Genomic DNA, 16,586 nt, shown 5'->3' with positions numbered 1-16,586 from the left:
ACAACAAACAAATCGGAGCTTCTGTCGGTTTGTTCCCACTCAACACCACAGCTGGATATTACAGAGCTCATAAAAGTCTTCTTTAGTCGTCTTGAACCATCAGGAGTAACGTTAAACGTGCCATAAGAGAGCATACTGTATGACATTAAACCTGCAGACTCTCCGTCCTTCATGGTACACAGTCTGTGTCCCCCGCTGTCTGCTGTACCAGCTATCATGCTGCATAAGACTTTGTTTAATAATGTAAAATGTATGTGATGGAGAGACAGATGGTGGTGGGCAGAGTGACAGATGGGAAAATGATCTCCAATGGGTTGATGTTTACAGTGAAGATGAAATTAACCAGGGAGGACACAAAACATAGTTGGCTGCCATTTCACTAGGTTTGGTGATTGAAACTATAGTGTGAGAGGTTTCTTATAGTTTCTCAATTACAGAAGATAAAGGCTAGTTGAAGCTTTAGTGTGTAGGGCTGGTGAAGTGTATTCGGGATAGTGTTTCTAATATCTAATCTACCCTCACTGATATGAATGGGGTGGACAAAATAATAGAAACACCCGGCAGTACAGCCTCACGAACTACAGCATCCAAAAGTACCATATAGTAGAATAAACAACTTTCTAAAGCTGTTCTGACAAAGACTGAACATTACAACCTTTATGGATTTATTGCAGGGCTGCTGCATTAGTGTTTAGCTTACACGTCATCAGAGTAAACACTTGACAAAGTGAAATTGAGGCACATTTGCAAACCTTCAAACATTTGCTTAACACAGTCCATTTAATCACGTACAAATTCGAGGTACTTGTACTTTACACGAGTACTGCGTTTCTATTTTATTTCACTTATACTTGACGAAAACGAACCTACTTTTAAAGATGGATAAACTATTTAAAGTTGAGCTGGAGAATGCATCATCACCAAGCTGAAAACTGTTTCTATGACCTCATGAAATGTGGACTTTTTAGAGATTTGTGGTTCTCAGCGACGCTGCAGACATATGATGACCTTATAGAACATGATGAATTGCTGTAGATTAAACTACCCAACTGTATACAAAATTAGCACAACCATAAACATCTACAGCAGTAAAGTGCAACATACTGTAATATTTATCCAAATTTAAAACATCAATTGTACTTTTACTATTCATACTTTAAGTAAATATGCAGATATTGCTTATAAATTTAAACTTAAGTAATGTTTGTACCTTTACTTGGAATTGACTGTTTTCATAGTGTGGTATTAGTACTTTTACTGCAGTAAAAGATCGGAGTACTTCCTCCACCACATGCAGAAGACTACCATTACTGGTCACACTGGGAGGAAGGGAACTATATGCTTGTCATTTACATTTTTAGGTCCAAATCAGAGAAATATAACAAGACTTTGTACCCGGCACATTTATGTCCAAACTAGATTTATGTTCCAGCTCGGACTAACGATGAATATGAATACTCTGTCAATGCTGACTGTGACCCGACAGTCAGTAGAAACCTAGAAATCCCTCGGTGCTGGTTTAGTCCTGGTTTGAAGAGAAGCTGTGTGAGCTAAGCTGCAGAGAATGTGCTCAGCTCTGAAGCCCGTCTTCAGCACAACAAAGCCCAGCTGGAGTTTATTAACTTGTTAGTGGCTCTGCTACTTTTTCTCTGTTTAGTGCACCACAGGGGCGCGCACACACACACACAGACACACACACACACACACACACACACACACACACACACACACACACACACACACACACACACACACACACACACACACACACACACACACACACACACACACACACACACACACACACACACACACACACACAAATCCTTTCAGCGTCACTCAAACTCAAAAAAGACAATGTTAGAAGTATCTGAAAACAAAAAGGCCAGATCTGGATGTTACACCCACACTCGCACACACTGTCAAAAGAACATTTTCCAGAAGTGTTACTTCCCCTCCCCCCTAACAGCAGCAATTATCCTTTATTATATGCATAAGGGTGTGCAGTTATATATTGACAGCGCTCATTAAGGCATTCCAGTGTGCTTGCAGGACTGCTGAGGCTGGCAGCTGAACCCTGCTCTCCCTATCAATGTATATACTATAGCAGGCATTTCACAATGTCTTTAGAGCTCGGCTTCATGCAGTAAACACCATGCCCTTGTCATTACTTCATGGAGCGCACTAACAGTAAGGTTAAATGGAAGGAAACAACGTTGCTTATGTTAGAGACCAGATAAAATGAGCGAGAACTGTTTAGAGTTACAATCAGGGCTCGGGTCCGTCTAATCAGGGACGACGATGCGCCGACTTAGAGGAAAACAATGCCGGTCGTATACGCTCTGAGAGAGGGAGGCCATTTTGAGCAGCGTGTTTATAGTTCAGAGCAGCCAGAGCTCCTTTGTTGATGTTCATTTGTTGTGAGAAGGCAGAGTTGTTTACAGAGAGATAAAGATTTTTTTGCTCGGGATCACGCGGCGGCCAGAGCGAGAGCGGGTAAATCTCAGCTCGCGTTTCGATGTCGAGTGAAGAGGTGCTTAAGCTGATCATGTATATTTTTACTGATTCACGCAGGAGACGTACGTGAATGTACTTTATGTGTGACGCGCTGATCCAAGGGAAAAACAAGAGGTACAGAGCAACCTGGCGAAGTGTGCTTGCTCAAGGACACTCCGGCGGGGAGGATAACTGCTGCCATGAAGAGAGCAACGTCTGGATGAGTCTAATCTGGTGTCCCACAATGATAAAAACTAAAGTCTTTGTTAATGATTGGGCTGTTGCCTAGTTACTCTTGGATGGGGTTGATTAGATCTATTAATTAATCTAATAACAACACACTCTGAAGGATTCATTGCGTCTGAACCACTGAAAGGGTTTCTATGTGAAACAGCAGAACGAGCACAGCGAAGGAGAGCAGATCAGAAAACAGAGCGGGTCCTTCGACTAATACAAATAAATATATTTAATTAGAGGTAAAGGCTCGTCTCTACTGGCAGCTCTTACATAAAGGCCCAGTTCTCTTCCCCTTGTTTTCTTTTTTTGGTTTAATGACAACTTTAGATAAAATACAACGTATCGTGCTTTGTCTAGCATAGAAAGATTAAGTGCTGGACTTATTCACATTGTTGTACGTTGTGTTTACCCCGCGACCGTTATCAAGACAGAGACAGGCATTCAATGTCTGGAATATCAGAATATAGGAACCGAAAAGAAGGCAGAGGTGCCAAAAAACAAATACTTCTCACTGGTTGTTCTCTATGTTACGGACAACTTCTAAACGCAACACGGATGAGTTCAGATTTTCATATTTATTCATTCATTTCGTGGCAGCTCAAGAGGTACTTGAGCTATAATCAACATGATGCATGGAACATAACTAGTTATGCAAATGACATCATTCATTTTGCTAATGAATATGATAATTAGAAATGATCTGAAGCAAACATACAGAATTTTACAAAACGACACGTAGCTGGTCTTAATGTGAACTTTATATCTCATGACTGTGTTCCAGAAAGTTTCCCTTCTAGACAAAATACAGCTGCAACAATTAGTTGACTGATCGATTACAGACAGAAAGTTAATCTGCAACTACTTTGAAAATCTATGAATTGCTTTAGTGATATGACCAAATATTGTTGGATTTACTCAAGAGCTGTTGAGCATTGTCGTGTGACAACAGTTCATCAAAGGATGCAAAGCTGTGCAAAAAAGTGGGAACTCTTCAGACAAATTAGTTTGGTATGACGACCTCAATAAGATCCTACACGCCTAGAAACCCACGATGGGCCCGGTAGCTGTTAGTGAGTCGTACGAGGAGGGGGACAGCATGCACCAGTTCATCGCCTTCTGGCCTTAAAAGCTACAGTTCATGGCTGATTCAGGGGACTCAGATAAAAATGGTAAGTTTAGGTTAAATTGTTATTTTGGCTGTGCAGGCATTGTTATATTATAACACCGTTTACACCACATAACTCAGCCCCATAAGCCGCCCTTAGACTATTAGTTGGATGAAATAAGCAATGTGAAAGCACAATGATGAATCAAAAACAATCTGATCACAGAAAATACTTGAAATCCTCCGCTGCATAGAGGCAACCTGCTTTGTCAGTGTGAAGCTTGTATCAGGTATGATGAGTTAATATGTTACTGTGTTCACAGCGGAACCGACAGATGGCACCAAACTGTATGTAGAGCTGAAGATAGCTTCCTTTAGTGACCTGGTACTTTGCCGAAATGGGCGGGACATTTTTTTATTAACAACTAAACCCAGACGTGACGTTTTTAAAGATGATTTCAAAGATAAAATCACGGACCGACGACTCATCTTTGTTCCAAACACTTGATGAGACATTTTCTTTTTTCAAACCACACGATTTTTCCTCCATTGTACGAATATCACAGCGACCTCCTCATGTAACAAGCCATTATGCACGAAACGCTCATCAAATGCGAAACGGGCCTGTATCCGATTCCTGAAGATATGGTGATTAAATCATGTATAATGCATGTGCACCACAATGATCTCCATAATGAGCACAGAGGCCTCGTTCTCCGCCGAGGACGAGGTAATGATGGAGAGTTCAACCAGTGAGGTCGCCATGGTGATAAAGGAGAAGCTGGTGCTGACCAGTTTGGAATGGGAGAGACGAACAGTGGCCTGGCTCACCTGCAGCCCCCAAACTGAGAAGACTCAGCAGGGAGGGAGGGGAGAGATGAGGGAGGGGAGGTGTGAGGGAGATAATAACTACGATCACGTGCACTAAAGAAACGAGGCTACTATGAGGACTCGGGTTATGCTTTTACGTTCATTAATGATACATGCTGCTGCAGCTTGAAGAGGTATCACAGTGAGAGAGTTCAAATGTGCAATACTGTACAAGGCTTTTCTTAAATCAAGCTACGTTACACCTTACATTGTTGTCCTATGTAGTAGACGTCCATACACTACTTACTGTGTGAAGTGTTGGGAAATGCACAGAAACCAACAAACCCACAGCTTATTCTATTAAAAAGCTCTAGGATCTAGGGCCTTGGGAAGTCTTAAAATAGTACCGATTGTGCAAAAAGTCAAAAACAAATTACTGCCCGCAAGCCGACAAGAGAGGAATATGCATGTTGGAGAAACAAAAGGTCAGAACTAATGCGCAAAAATCCTTATATCTCAGCTGAAGGGATGAATCACCCTGGACTCAAACTGTTCGTGCCCCTTCCATCTGTCAGGAGGCAGCGGTCCATCAGGACCGAGACCTCACGACACATGAACAGTTTCTTCCCATCCGCAGTCGGGCTCATTATCAGAGCCCGGGTCCCCCACTAACTCTGTCATCCCCAGGACAATTTCCTACCAGTCACTCCCCTGCACATCCCTCCTAGGTTCTTATTTAAATACACTCGACACTTTTACATTACTCTTACATCTCACTTGTTTATAGTCCTGTTATCTGTTCGTTTGTGCACTTTATTTTATATTTTACTGTAAATTGTAATATCTTTCTACTTTGCGCTGTGTTGATTGTTAAATGTTATGCACCTCCCGTCATGTCAAATTCCTTGTATGTTCAACATACGATGGCAATAAACGGTTCTGATTCTGATTTATGGAACTGGTGTGTGTGCTGAGGAACTGAAAATGTGTGGCAGCATATGTGTAAGTTAAAAAAAACACAAGAATGTTTAGGGTTTGAACTTCTCCCTTCAGGAACTCTCTTATGTAATTCTTAAAATAATGAATTCTGTCACTTTTGCTGTGGACAGACGAGAGCAACGATATGCATGAGTCTTCCAGGAGAGACGCTCTGAAACTATCCCCATATTTAAACAATTAAATACGAGGATAATATGCGTCTGGCATGAACTAACCGTTATGCTATGCTGTTTCTTACTGCACTGTATATTTGGCGTTTCCTTAGTTATTTGTGTCTTTTTTTTTTTACTTGTATGCTTGTGTATAGACAACAAAAACTATTTTCTGAATTTTACAAATAACCTGCAGTCCAGCTGTGGAAAAAGAGGTACTCTGATTTATTTATTCCAATTTTAGATGCAAAGACGCACCAAACAAGTCTTAATCTTTCCTTTCACTGCACTTGTAAAAAGCCTGTCGGAATCCTGGTTGAGCACATTCATGGCCAACAAAATCAGCTTCCACCAGCAAAAAAAATAAGAAATCCAGCAAACCAAGAGAGCAAGTGGGGGAAGGGAGAGAGCGAGGGAGAGAGAAACTGGAGGCGAGGCAACAGGAGAGGCAACAACAATGGGGGGGAGAGAGAGAGAGAGACAGAGAGAGAGAGAGGGAGAGAGAGAGCAGTAATCAGAAGATCAGAGAGAAGTAAACAAGCAGAGAAGAGGCAGAGTATGAAAAAGGGTTTGAACAAGGAGAGAGGAGACTACAGCAAAGCAAGAGAAGAAAATCTTCTATTCTGCCCATGAGGGGCGACTCACAATTAATCAAGTGGTTCCATTACTGCCCCCCATTATTTTTAGGATAAAGAGAATCGTTTTTTGAAGCAAATTAAAAATGTTCAGCTTTGTGAAACGATGTGCACCATCTTCCTCCGACTTTCCTCTTATTCATCCCTCCGCGCTCTCGCCGTCTCTGAGAACAATACGATCAGCATGCATTATTTATTGGAAAGTACGTTTGTGTTTAAAAGTACTGTATATGCAGACGTGTGTGTGTGTGTGTGTGTGTGTGTGTGTGTGTGTGTGTGTGTGTGTGTGTGTGTGTGTGTGTGAGAGAGAATGATGTGAATGTGCGATTCAGATTCAAATGAAGGGAGGGTGTGTTCTGCGGGCACAAGTGCACGACTATATGATTTCATCACTTTGCATGCAAATTTTAACCGATGATGGCCACAGAGACAGAGTGAGAATGGAAGACGGAGTGGGGGGGGAGAGAGAGGGAGAGAGAGGGAGAGGGAGAGGGAGAGGAGGCCGAGAGGGATGGGACATGTTCAGGAAATGGATGGAGTGAGAGAGGCCGAGGGAAGAGGAGAAAGATGGTGTGATGACAGAGCTGCAGGCGCTGTGTTTGTACATGCATCTGCAGGCAAATTAATCATGAGATGGTCTCTTACTCCATTAAAATGCTAATGTTGGAAAATCTAGACATTTCCATAAATTTGCAATACATCCCTGAGCCCAAAGATTGTTATTATGCTAAATGCAGTCTGGGTGCTGGATGCACACTTAATGTAATATGAAATCTGACCAAGACAAAGATCAAAAGTCTCTTAAGTAGTGAACTAAACGGCAGACTGGATAGAAGATTCTTGATATTTGTACTCATTAAAGTAATTGAATGAACACACTATTTTCTGAAAAAGTTGGAACAGTTATAGTTATGTTACATGAAAGATTTGTGTTTTCTGACGCTTTAAGCTATTCTTACACTTGTTATCTGACCTACCTGTTACACCATTACAATATAATTATGTTTGTGAGTATAAACTACTTTTGTAGAGCTGTGCGAAACAAGAGACTAAATCAAAATATTACATTTTAAACTTATAAAGGATTCATTTTTGGACTCACTACAGCTGTGTATCCAGGAAAAAATGAAAACTAAAGATATGATTATTTGTTTAATGGTGGTTTCAAGCTTTTGACTAAACTAGGGACAACGACCCGACTATTACAGTCCTGATACCGATACCTGGGCTTTGTGTATCGGTCGATACCGAGTACCGATCCGATACCAGTGTTTAATCAATAAGCTGTAAGCCTCACTGTGCGGAAGAGACTGGGATCAAACATACGAGTCAAATATCAATCCAATAGACTAAACTCAGGCTCTCTTGCTCATTAATAGAAATATACAGCTGAGCAAGTACAACCACTATCAGATAAGTAGTAGAAGAGGTAGTAGAGGTAGAATCTGAGAAACTCTTCATCGTTTATTTATAAATATTTTCACTGACACCTCTTCTGAACCAACAGTGGCCTCTGTCTACTCTGAACTCTCGGGGGGGAATCTGCAAATGATATCTTTTTGCAGCAACATTTTTGGTGCCGTGTCAACGCGTTAGCAGGCAGCACAACAGCAGCACTGGCAGGGAGCCTCTCCACCACAGCGGAAACACAAATGTCAATGTTTTCTGTGACGGCTGCCATGATTATTATGGGAATGTCACACTGACATAAATATCCACAACCTTGCAGATTATTTGTTTGGCATTTTCAGTCCGACGGCGAAGATACAGACAGGAAACATATGGAGAGAGAGGGATGACGCGCACTAAAGTGTTGCGTCTCAGTTGCAGTTACCGTAAATATATCTGTGTCTGCAACCTTCCGTTTTATAGTGTTTTCTTGCATTTTCTTGCATTTCTACACAAAGTTTGTCATTTCCAGCAGCCATGTGAATTCTGGCTTTGTGAAGCTACACAAAACAAACATATCTCAGTCATACACTTTTTTCTGAAACCAGGTTTGACGCAATACCAAATGCTAATCTGTCTCTCCATTCAACGTGTACACTCATGCATTTGACCCTGCATTGTTATGATATATAGTGCAAATATAACGTGCATACATAGTGATTAAATGCATCATTGCCTTTATATCCCCCTCTCACTCAACACCCACTCATCAGCCCTCACCTAGACTGGTTGGCTTGATGAGCTCGTCCAGCATGTCGTAGAAGGGCAGCCTCTGCAGCTTGACGTCCGGGTGGACCGGGTGCAGCGTGGCCGTGCCGGACAGGTGGTGCGTCAGCCCGGTTAACTCGTGCTTCCCGGGGCCGAGCAGCGAGAGGGGCAGTAAGGCGGCGGGCGACGGGGCTCCGCCGTGACCGGCGTGGCCCTCGTACGCCAGCTGCGTCAGGCCGGCGGGCAGTGCGGCGCCCCCGCCCCCGACCAGGCCAGCCGTGGCCGGGTGGTGCGGCCCGGGCATGGCCAGCTCCGAGTGGGAAACCATTTTGGCGGGGAAGCGTCGTCGGTAGAGCTCTTTGACCTTCATGTGCACGGCGGGGCTGCAGCCGGCCTTCAGCAGATGCAGCGCCTTGGTCAGCAGCTCGTGCTTTCGTCCGTGCTTGTTGCGCCCGGCGTATCCCAGCAGCACCTGCAGCTCCGACACCCGCAGGCTCATCACCATTTGCTGTGATGATGAGAAGGAGGAGGAAGAGGAATCAAGTTCTGAGATGCCACTCATGACGGACGCACAACTGGTATGAAGTACCAATCACGTTTACAATTGAGTTAGTTGGCAATTTATTTTAATCAATTAGTCGATTTATTACGTTGCAGCTCTACTGTTTTTAATGTGAAATGAGCAAAGTAGAGTAAATAAAAAGCATACTGTTGTGTGTGCACATCTGGATGTGTGAGTCTAACTTGTTAAGCTTTTATTTTACAGTATCGAAAGACCAATGATGAGGTTTCCCTTATTTACAATGGTGTTGGGGTATAAAACAATGCTTGCAAACAAAAAAAGCAAACAATAAATCCAACAATGTATGATAGCTAAAAGTAAAAATACAGGATAACAAACTTTATGAGGAGTAGATCATATAATAAAAGTATCAAAACAGAATCAAATAAATAAACCAGGTCAAACTACAGTTAAAAACCTTTTTTTATGTCCCGTGTTATAGACGGAAATGGAAATTAAATGAAAATAAAATGATGGCTTAGTTTAGGATTCGGCCATAATTCATTTTTGCCCCTAAATAACAGTTTTAGGCGCATTCTGAGATTTCTTGGGGCATTTTTGTCCTTTGATTCCCACAGAAACTGAGTTTTTTTACTCCTCCGTGGGGGATCGTCTCCAGCTCAGACACAGGACCGCTCAAAAACTCAAAAACGCATAATGTGTTAAAACAGACAAAGCTATTCTGCATTCTGGAAACGAACAGGAAATGAAAAGCATCCTGCATAGTACGGCGGCTATGTCAGAAAACAGTTCAGTCCAGAGTCCTGTCTGTAAATTAGAGTGAATTATGCGTTCAACGCAACACACCCACAGAGCTGCAGATTTATGACAAGCCAGAGAGACGGACTACTACTTTGTGTGAATGCAGCGCTACTCTTAGTACGTCTCACAGGGAACAGCTTAAGAAGAAGCCCTCCTGCCACTATCAGCCTGACCACGTACCAAAATAAACGGACGGATTGAATGTGAAACACATAATTGGATGATTTGCAACAATATTCTGTGCCTTCATCTGGCTCACTGCTGGTATGTTGCCTCTAATACCAAAGTCTGCGCCGAATCGCTCCCTACATTGAGATGCCTTAGCACGGCACAGCTGGCCGTTTGCCTCACAGATGTTTAACAAAAAAACTACACACAGTGTAGAGTTTTCCTTCTGGCAGAAAAGCATTTCATTGCACTACAATGCATACCACGAGAACAGCTTCATTTCCTTACACATGCAAGTCGTCAGCTGGATCATCTCCTGTTTGGATAACACAGACACCACCAACAGTAGGAAGCAGTGCACTCGATGCAGACTTTCTGCCCGTGTTGGGAGTGATAAAAAAAACAAACACTAGAAAAGGATTTTTTCTCTGGCTGAACGCGAGGCTGAGGCTGAACCTCACAGGGGGTCGTGGGATGGAGTAGCTGCAGCGTGAACATGGTGATAAAAGTGTTGCCTGCACTGACTTCAGGTTGGACCAAAACTACAGTGAGCAAGCAGCTCTTCATCTCACCAGAGCAGTTGTCCAACTGTGAATGTGGACTAACCTGTTGTTGTTTTGGTCTTAGTCGACTAAGGTTTCATGCTGAACATGAATATTAAACTTATGACCACATCTCTGCTAAGCACAAGATTCAAAGTGGTGCTTGTGTGTGATTCTGTCGGTTAAAACGACTGACTGACTTGTTGACAAAGACGTACGTGTGAATTGCTTTGGTCGAGGACAGTTCTACAAACTTCAGGTGAAACTTAATAAAGAAAAGCAAAAGTAAGTTGTACCCTCCGTGAATGTTACTACTCAGCACTTCCTGCACCAGTTTAAAGGCCGTGATTAATTATCATATGACTCCGCTGCACCAAATGCTGGAATCCCATTACTCAGCTCAGGAAATTAAAATAATAAACACAGGCCAGCGTAGATTTATATAGAGAAACACAACTGCATGCATTGTACATGCACAGTTATTACCATTGAAGGGTGCCCTTGAGCAAGGCTCGAATTGTTTGCTCCAGGTGACTGAGGAGAGGTTCAAAAATCTCACCTCTAAAACACAGCCATTGGCCTGAAAGGGGAAACTGTTTCGACCTCAAATTTCACCAGAATTGAATCGTCAATCGTCGTTTAATGGTGTAGTCAAAGGAAGCACAACCGGCTGGAACTTAAATAGTCGTCATTGAGAGGCTTTGCAGTTTGAAATAATCAGCTACCGACAGTCTTAGCGTGTTTCGAGGCTTCAGATATTAAACAAACTAAGAAAAATAAACCAATCCTTTCTTTAATTGGAGTGTTGTTCCGTTGTCCCTTGATTAGAACAAAGATACAGAGCAAATGGAAACAGGACAAATTGGAAAGAGCAACGCATAAGCTCCTCGTCTGAAAGTGGAGGTGGGTCAAAAACAAGAAACCTCAGCTCAGTAACTAGCAGCCAGTATAAACATTCATTAACCACGTGGACAAAGTATAGCAACGAGACAGACCTCAACGTAAGCAAAGCTGAACTGCATCAGACAAATAGAGACACGGACACATATGCATGTTGGAATCTGCGCAGTCTTTCTTGTAACACACACACACACACACACACACACACACACAGAGGGTAGCCTGAGAGAATGTCTTGGACAAACATCCTCCCCTCATCTCCTTTAATGACAGAGCAGGGATGAAAACAAAAAGCGCAGACGCACACAAACACACGCCCATTAAATGAGAAAGCACACAGGGCTGTTAGTGTTTCCGGCTAATCAATTATATGTACACAGTTATAATCGTTATGTACAGAATATGTGTGCTGTGGTGTCCATATAAAGGATTAAACCTTTAAGCCTTTGAGATTTTCTTGTTGCTTTTGTATAATGAGGCCGATTCCTCTTGGGCGACACTGGAGTCTTGCATTTAATTGACATTTTAAAATGACATATATGAGCGCTGTAGGCTATTTTCTGTGGCCTAAACATAGCAGCTACTTTTTAGACTTGAAAGACACAAAGATGCACCAACACTAGAGATGTTCCGATACTCCCAACACCTGAAGGTGCGTATCCGTCAATACTACTGACAGGTCTTAATTCCCTCTAGAATATCGATTTTATTTTCAGGTTCGCCTGAAATAAAAGCACTTTTATTGTTATTTTGTTCTTCAAATGAGGCCCTGGCTAGCCTAAAAACTCTCCCAAATCAGAGCAGTAGTCATGTCAGTAGTCTCAAAAAAAATATTGGCTTTGATAAAGTGAAGCAGGCCAAAGTTATAGAGGTTTCAGTACGGAGAGATCACGCGAGGTCAAGCCAAATTCTCATTTTGGAACCAGCTGTTGCAGCTGTTCTATTCTATAACTATATATTTCACTTGTTTTATCACTAATAGTGTTCAATCTATCCAAATACAGCAGGTTGGCATCATTTTGAGAGCCAGAATCCTCTCTAAGGCTGTAAACCATGGATGATTCTCGGCTGAGCTCCAGTCTTCATGTGTGTATTGGAAGCTCAGCAAGCCTACGATTGTTCAATTTTAGAAAATGACACCTCTTTAGACACGTCAGAGTCTCAGGAATGCGGAAGTAGAAGCCTGGTGTTGATTGAGTCTTAAGCCAGTAAAAATCGAAAAAACGCCGCCCACCTCCTAGCCTAAAATTCCATTCGCCAAAAGTCTGGGTCCCGGGGGGAGGGGGTCAGACTTTTGGCGAATGGAGTTAGGTTGACCCCCCCTTCTCCAGGAAACAGAGGAGAGAGACACAGGACATGCATAGGAGCAGTGTTTAGCCAACAAACGGGGAATAATGCCGGTCTTTTCGTGATTCAACGTAAAAGGTAAGGTCCTGCTTGGAATTCTTTGTTCTCTGTACTGGTTTCATGGAGAGAAATTCTGAAGATATCTCTGGATTCTGTGTCGAATTCTCATGCTCGGCGATGTATTGCTTGGTCGTGTAGCCATTAGCTTTGTGATGGAAAATCTAAGCGGAGTGCATAGCTCGTCGACTCGTGGCGACAAATACGTGATATTGTGGTACATCTATAGTTGCTTATAATAGTTGTGTATAATTGTGTATGAGTGTGTAAAAAATGACTTACATGGTAGTGTTGCCCAGATGTTGCTGTTTAATCTGGTATATAGCATGTGTGTAGCATTCATTGTATTCGTTTCTGAAAAATGCATTCTACGACACTCTCTTGCTAAACTGTCTCGCTGGAAGCCCAAATGGTCCTCGCTCGGTACCCAATGGTTACTCAATTTACCTGCATGGAGCTTGAACGCCTCATGTAACCCAATCTCCGTCTCCGTTAAAGTTAGCTGTTAGCTCTGTTATTTAGCCAGTCAGGACTGTGCTGCCCACCAGTTAGCTAACAGCTAACTTTAACTAGCTCTCCTCCTGCAGATTTTCTAGTGTATTTTGTTTATTTTTAAAGGAATAGAGCCAAGTCAATGTGTCGCTTGCAATGTTGACGAGGATAGAACTGAAACTTAGTCTACCGCTGTCCTACTTTGCTATGAGCATCATTTAAATGCACAAATATAACCAAAATCATCTTACAGGTCCAAAACTACTTTCGTTTTCAGCACCAGTGGCCCAGGTGTGAATAAAACCTCTCACTCTAGTCCCACCACAGAACTGCACTGTTTCACTAAAACATGAACGGTACTTTTGAAAGGAACCTCACAAGTGTTGCACGATACGGTCACTTTTGCACATCTAGCTTTCAGTGTCTGCAAGTGCAACAAACCAATACGTGCGTCAAGTTACATCTCCAACACTTGAAACATAACATAAGTCATCCATAACATACTTCTTCTTCATTAATCGAACACTGAAATCAAGACACTTGTAAATACCTTCACAGAAGACATGAAGAGAGATTAATTACCAACAGGTATGATTCGATTGCTCGTGACAAAATGTACAGCATCTCTCATTAACTGTCACGGATGTTTTAAGCTTCAGATAATGACATGAACATCAGCCAGAGGAGGCTGTTCTGTGGTGATCAAAGAGAAAGAAGTCTTTAAGCTCTTTTTCACTACAGGAACTTAACAACACAAAGCTTCTGGAACAGACTCAGCCTTCATGTCCGCTGTTCTCCTTCCACTTTGGGTTTGAGTTGTTGGAGGACGAACTAAATGCAAGTTCCACCTACTTTCAGACAGATTACACAAAAAAAAAAGGATCATAATATGTGCAGTGGAACAAACCGCACAACTACGAGGTGCTGGACGCCGACTGACCAGCTTCTAGTCGCCAAGATTGCCCTTTATAAGGCTTTATCATTTTCACATTATTGTAAATAAGTACCACTTCTTCCAGTGACGTCTATACTGCAAACACTTCACTAGCACATTAAAATAATGAGGTCAGATCCCGTTGTAGCCCCTTTTTAAACAAGCTTTATGTGAATCACAGTGGAAACACAGTACCAAAGCCTCACAAGTAATGATTGCGTCTATTATTGATCAGCAGTCCACCAAATATTCACATTCATGCCGCAGCTTGTTTTGTTTTGAAAATGTCTTCAGTATTGTTGCAGATTAATGTTCTGTCAATCGACTGATCGTTAAGTGTTGTTAGATTCCCGCATTGAGAGCAAACCAAACCAGCTCCACTCAGCTCAAAGTGAGAGAGCAGAGGCTGCTGTTTACAGACCAAACACTGCATCTTGTGTACAGCTGTCACTCTCACACACACACACACACACACACACACACACACACACACACACACACACACACACACACACACACACACACACACACACACACACACACACACACACACACACACAGCAACTAACAAAGTGGCCGATTTATTCAACATTCAGACATATTTACCAGACAGGACAGAGACTTGTCCTCGTCCTTTGTCACTACAAACCTACATTGAAGGCACATTCAATGAGGGGAAAAGGAATAAAGGAAGTAATTGTGACGCCTCGGGGCTGAAGCACACTGCAGTAATAAAAACACATCAGTCAAACGCAGACGGCTCGTACAGCAGGAAGCTCTATCACAGGTGCAGCACGCAGGCAGCAGCTGTCTGTCTGCGGATTCCCAACATTTACAGATACTTTTTAAAAGAACGATTATTCAAATAATTCAATAGTGTTCAGTTTTAGTATCCCCACACTTGGACAGCACACGCACGCGCACGCGCACGCGCACACACACACACACACACACACACACACACACACACACACACACACACACACACACACAGGCAGTGTATTGGTTGAGCCAAGAAACTCTCCTGCTGGCGACATAAACGAACAGTTCCATGAAATATGCATGCTGTAGGGAAGAGGGTGTAAAAAAAATGATGACACTGGCTGCCCACCATTTCACATACGTGTACACACACACACACACACACTCTCTCTTTACAAAGCAAACACACACTAAAGAGAGACAAATACACACAAACACTGGCTCAAATAAACAAGACACACACAAAATGCACACACACTCTTTCAGCAAACTGTGGATGTGTAACATTCCTCTGGCTTCAAAAAAAAAATGGGAAATGGAGAGGAGAGACAGATGAACAGCTCTCACTATCTCCTCTCCATCAGCCAATCATTCTCCTTCCCAGGACAGGTGGCCCCTAAACACCTCCATCAGGAGGAGGAGGAGGAGGAGGAGGTTTCTGAAGCTATTCAATCAGAACATTCTGAAGGAGTATAGTCACAGCTTAACAGTTCAAACACATGAGATATTACGTTTACTGTCATATCAGGCAAATAAAAGCTGCAAATCCTCACACTGTAGCTTGCAAATTTGACTCAAAAGATGAATCAATTATTAAAAACTGTTGCAGAGAAAGGCCTTATTTGCTTCTCATGATTTGGGTGAAATACGGAGCTGTGCTCCAGCAAACCCTCCTGCTCTTCATGAAGCGTTAAACGTAGTGAAACAACGTGCTGACTGATCTCCAGACGACATAGAAGGAAACATCATCTCAGCTGAATGGCTTAAAATGTACCCGTTGGCTCAATTCACACAAAAATCACAGCGTCGCAGATTTGACCGCATTTGAAAAAGTGGGGTTTGGGCAAAGCATGTTTGTGTGTGAATGTGTGAGTGTGCTCCATTGTGTTGTTTTACTGAAACAACTTGACACGTAGGTGCAAAGGGAAGCTGCAACAAAGGAAGTCGGGTGAAAGAGGGAGAGAGAGGATGCAACACAAAGAGAATAGCTGGTGGTAACAGGGGAGTTTCTACACACACACACACACACACACACAGCATGCAGACCAGTGTGTGGATTTAAAGAGGAAGTTCCTGCCTTTAAATCTACCAGCCTGTGACATTTTGGTTTCCAAAGAAGAGATGAAGATTCGCCGTGTCCACCACAGTGATATTCTTGACGGACTGGAACGGCCCATAAAACAACATTTTGACCGACGCGTGACGCTAAAACTGAAACCCACAAAAACCAAAGAATGATGAAATTGTTC

The 16,586-nt window shown here is 42.6% G+C and overlaps 1 protein-coding gene across 1 annotated transcript in view; it reads right to left on the bottom strand.

Moving 5' to 3' along the window:
- LOC306710487 (E3 SUMO-protein ligase PIAS1-like) overlaps positions 1-16,586 on the bottom strand; it is a 40,728-nt gene that overhangs the window by 12,437 nt on the left and 11,705 nt on the right. The window contains exon 2 of the mRNA XM_079179074.1: positions 8,604-9,099. Within this exon, the coding sequence (XP_079035200.1) occupies positions 8,604-9,096 (493 nt within the window). The 5' untranslated portion in view covers positions 9,097-9,099. The remainder of the gene's footprint in view (positions 1-8,603; positions 9,100-16,586) is intronic.

The sequence above is a fragment of the Pholis gunnellus genome, assembly GCF_910591455.1.
Source record: "Pholis gunnellus genome assembly, chromosome: 1".
In the NCBI taxonomy this organism is placed as follows: domain Eukaryota; kingdom Metazoa; phylum Chordata; class Actinopteri; order Perciformes; family Pholidae; genus Pholis; species Pholis gunnellus.
This window is presented reverse-complemented; position numbering and strand designations above follow the sequence as displayed.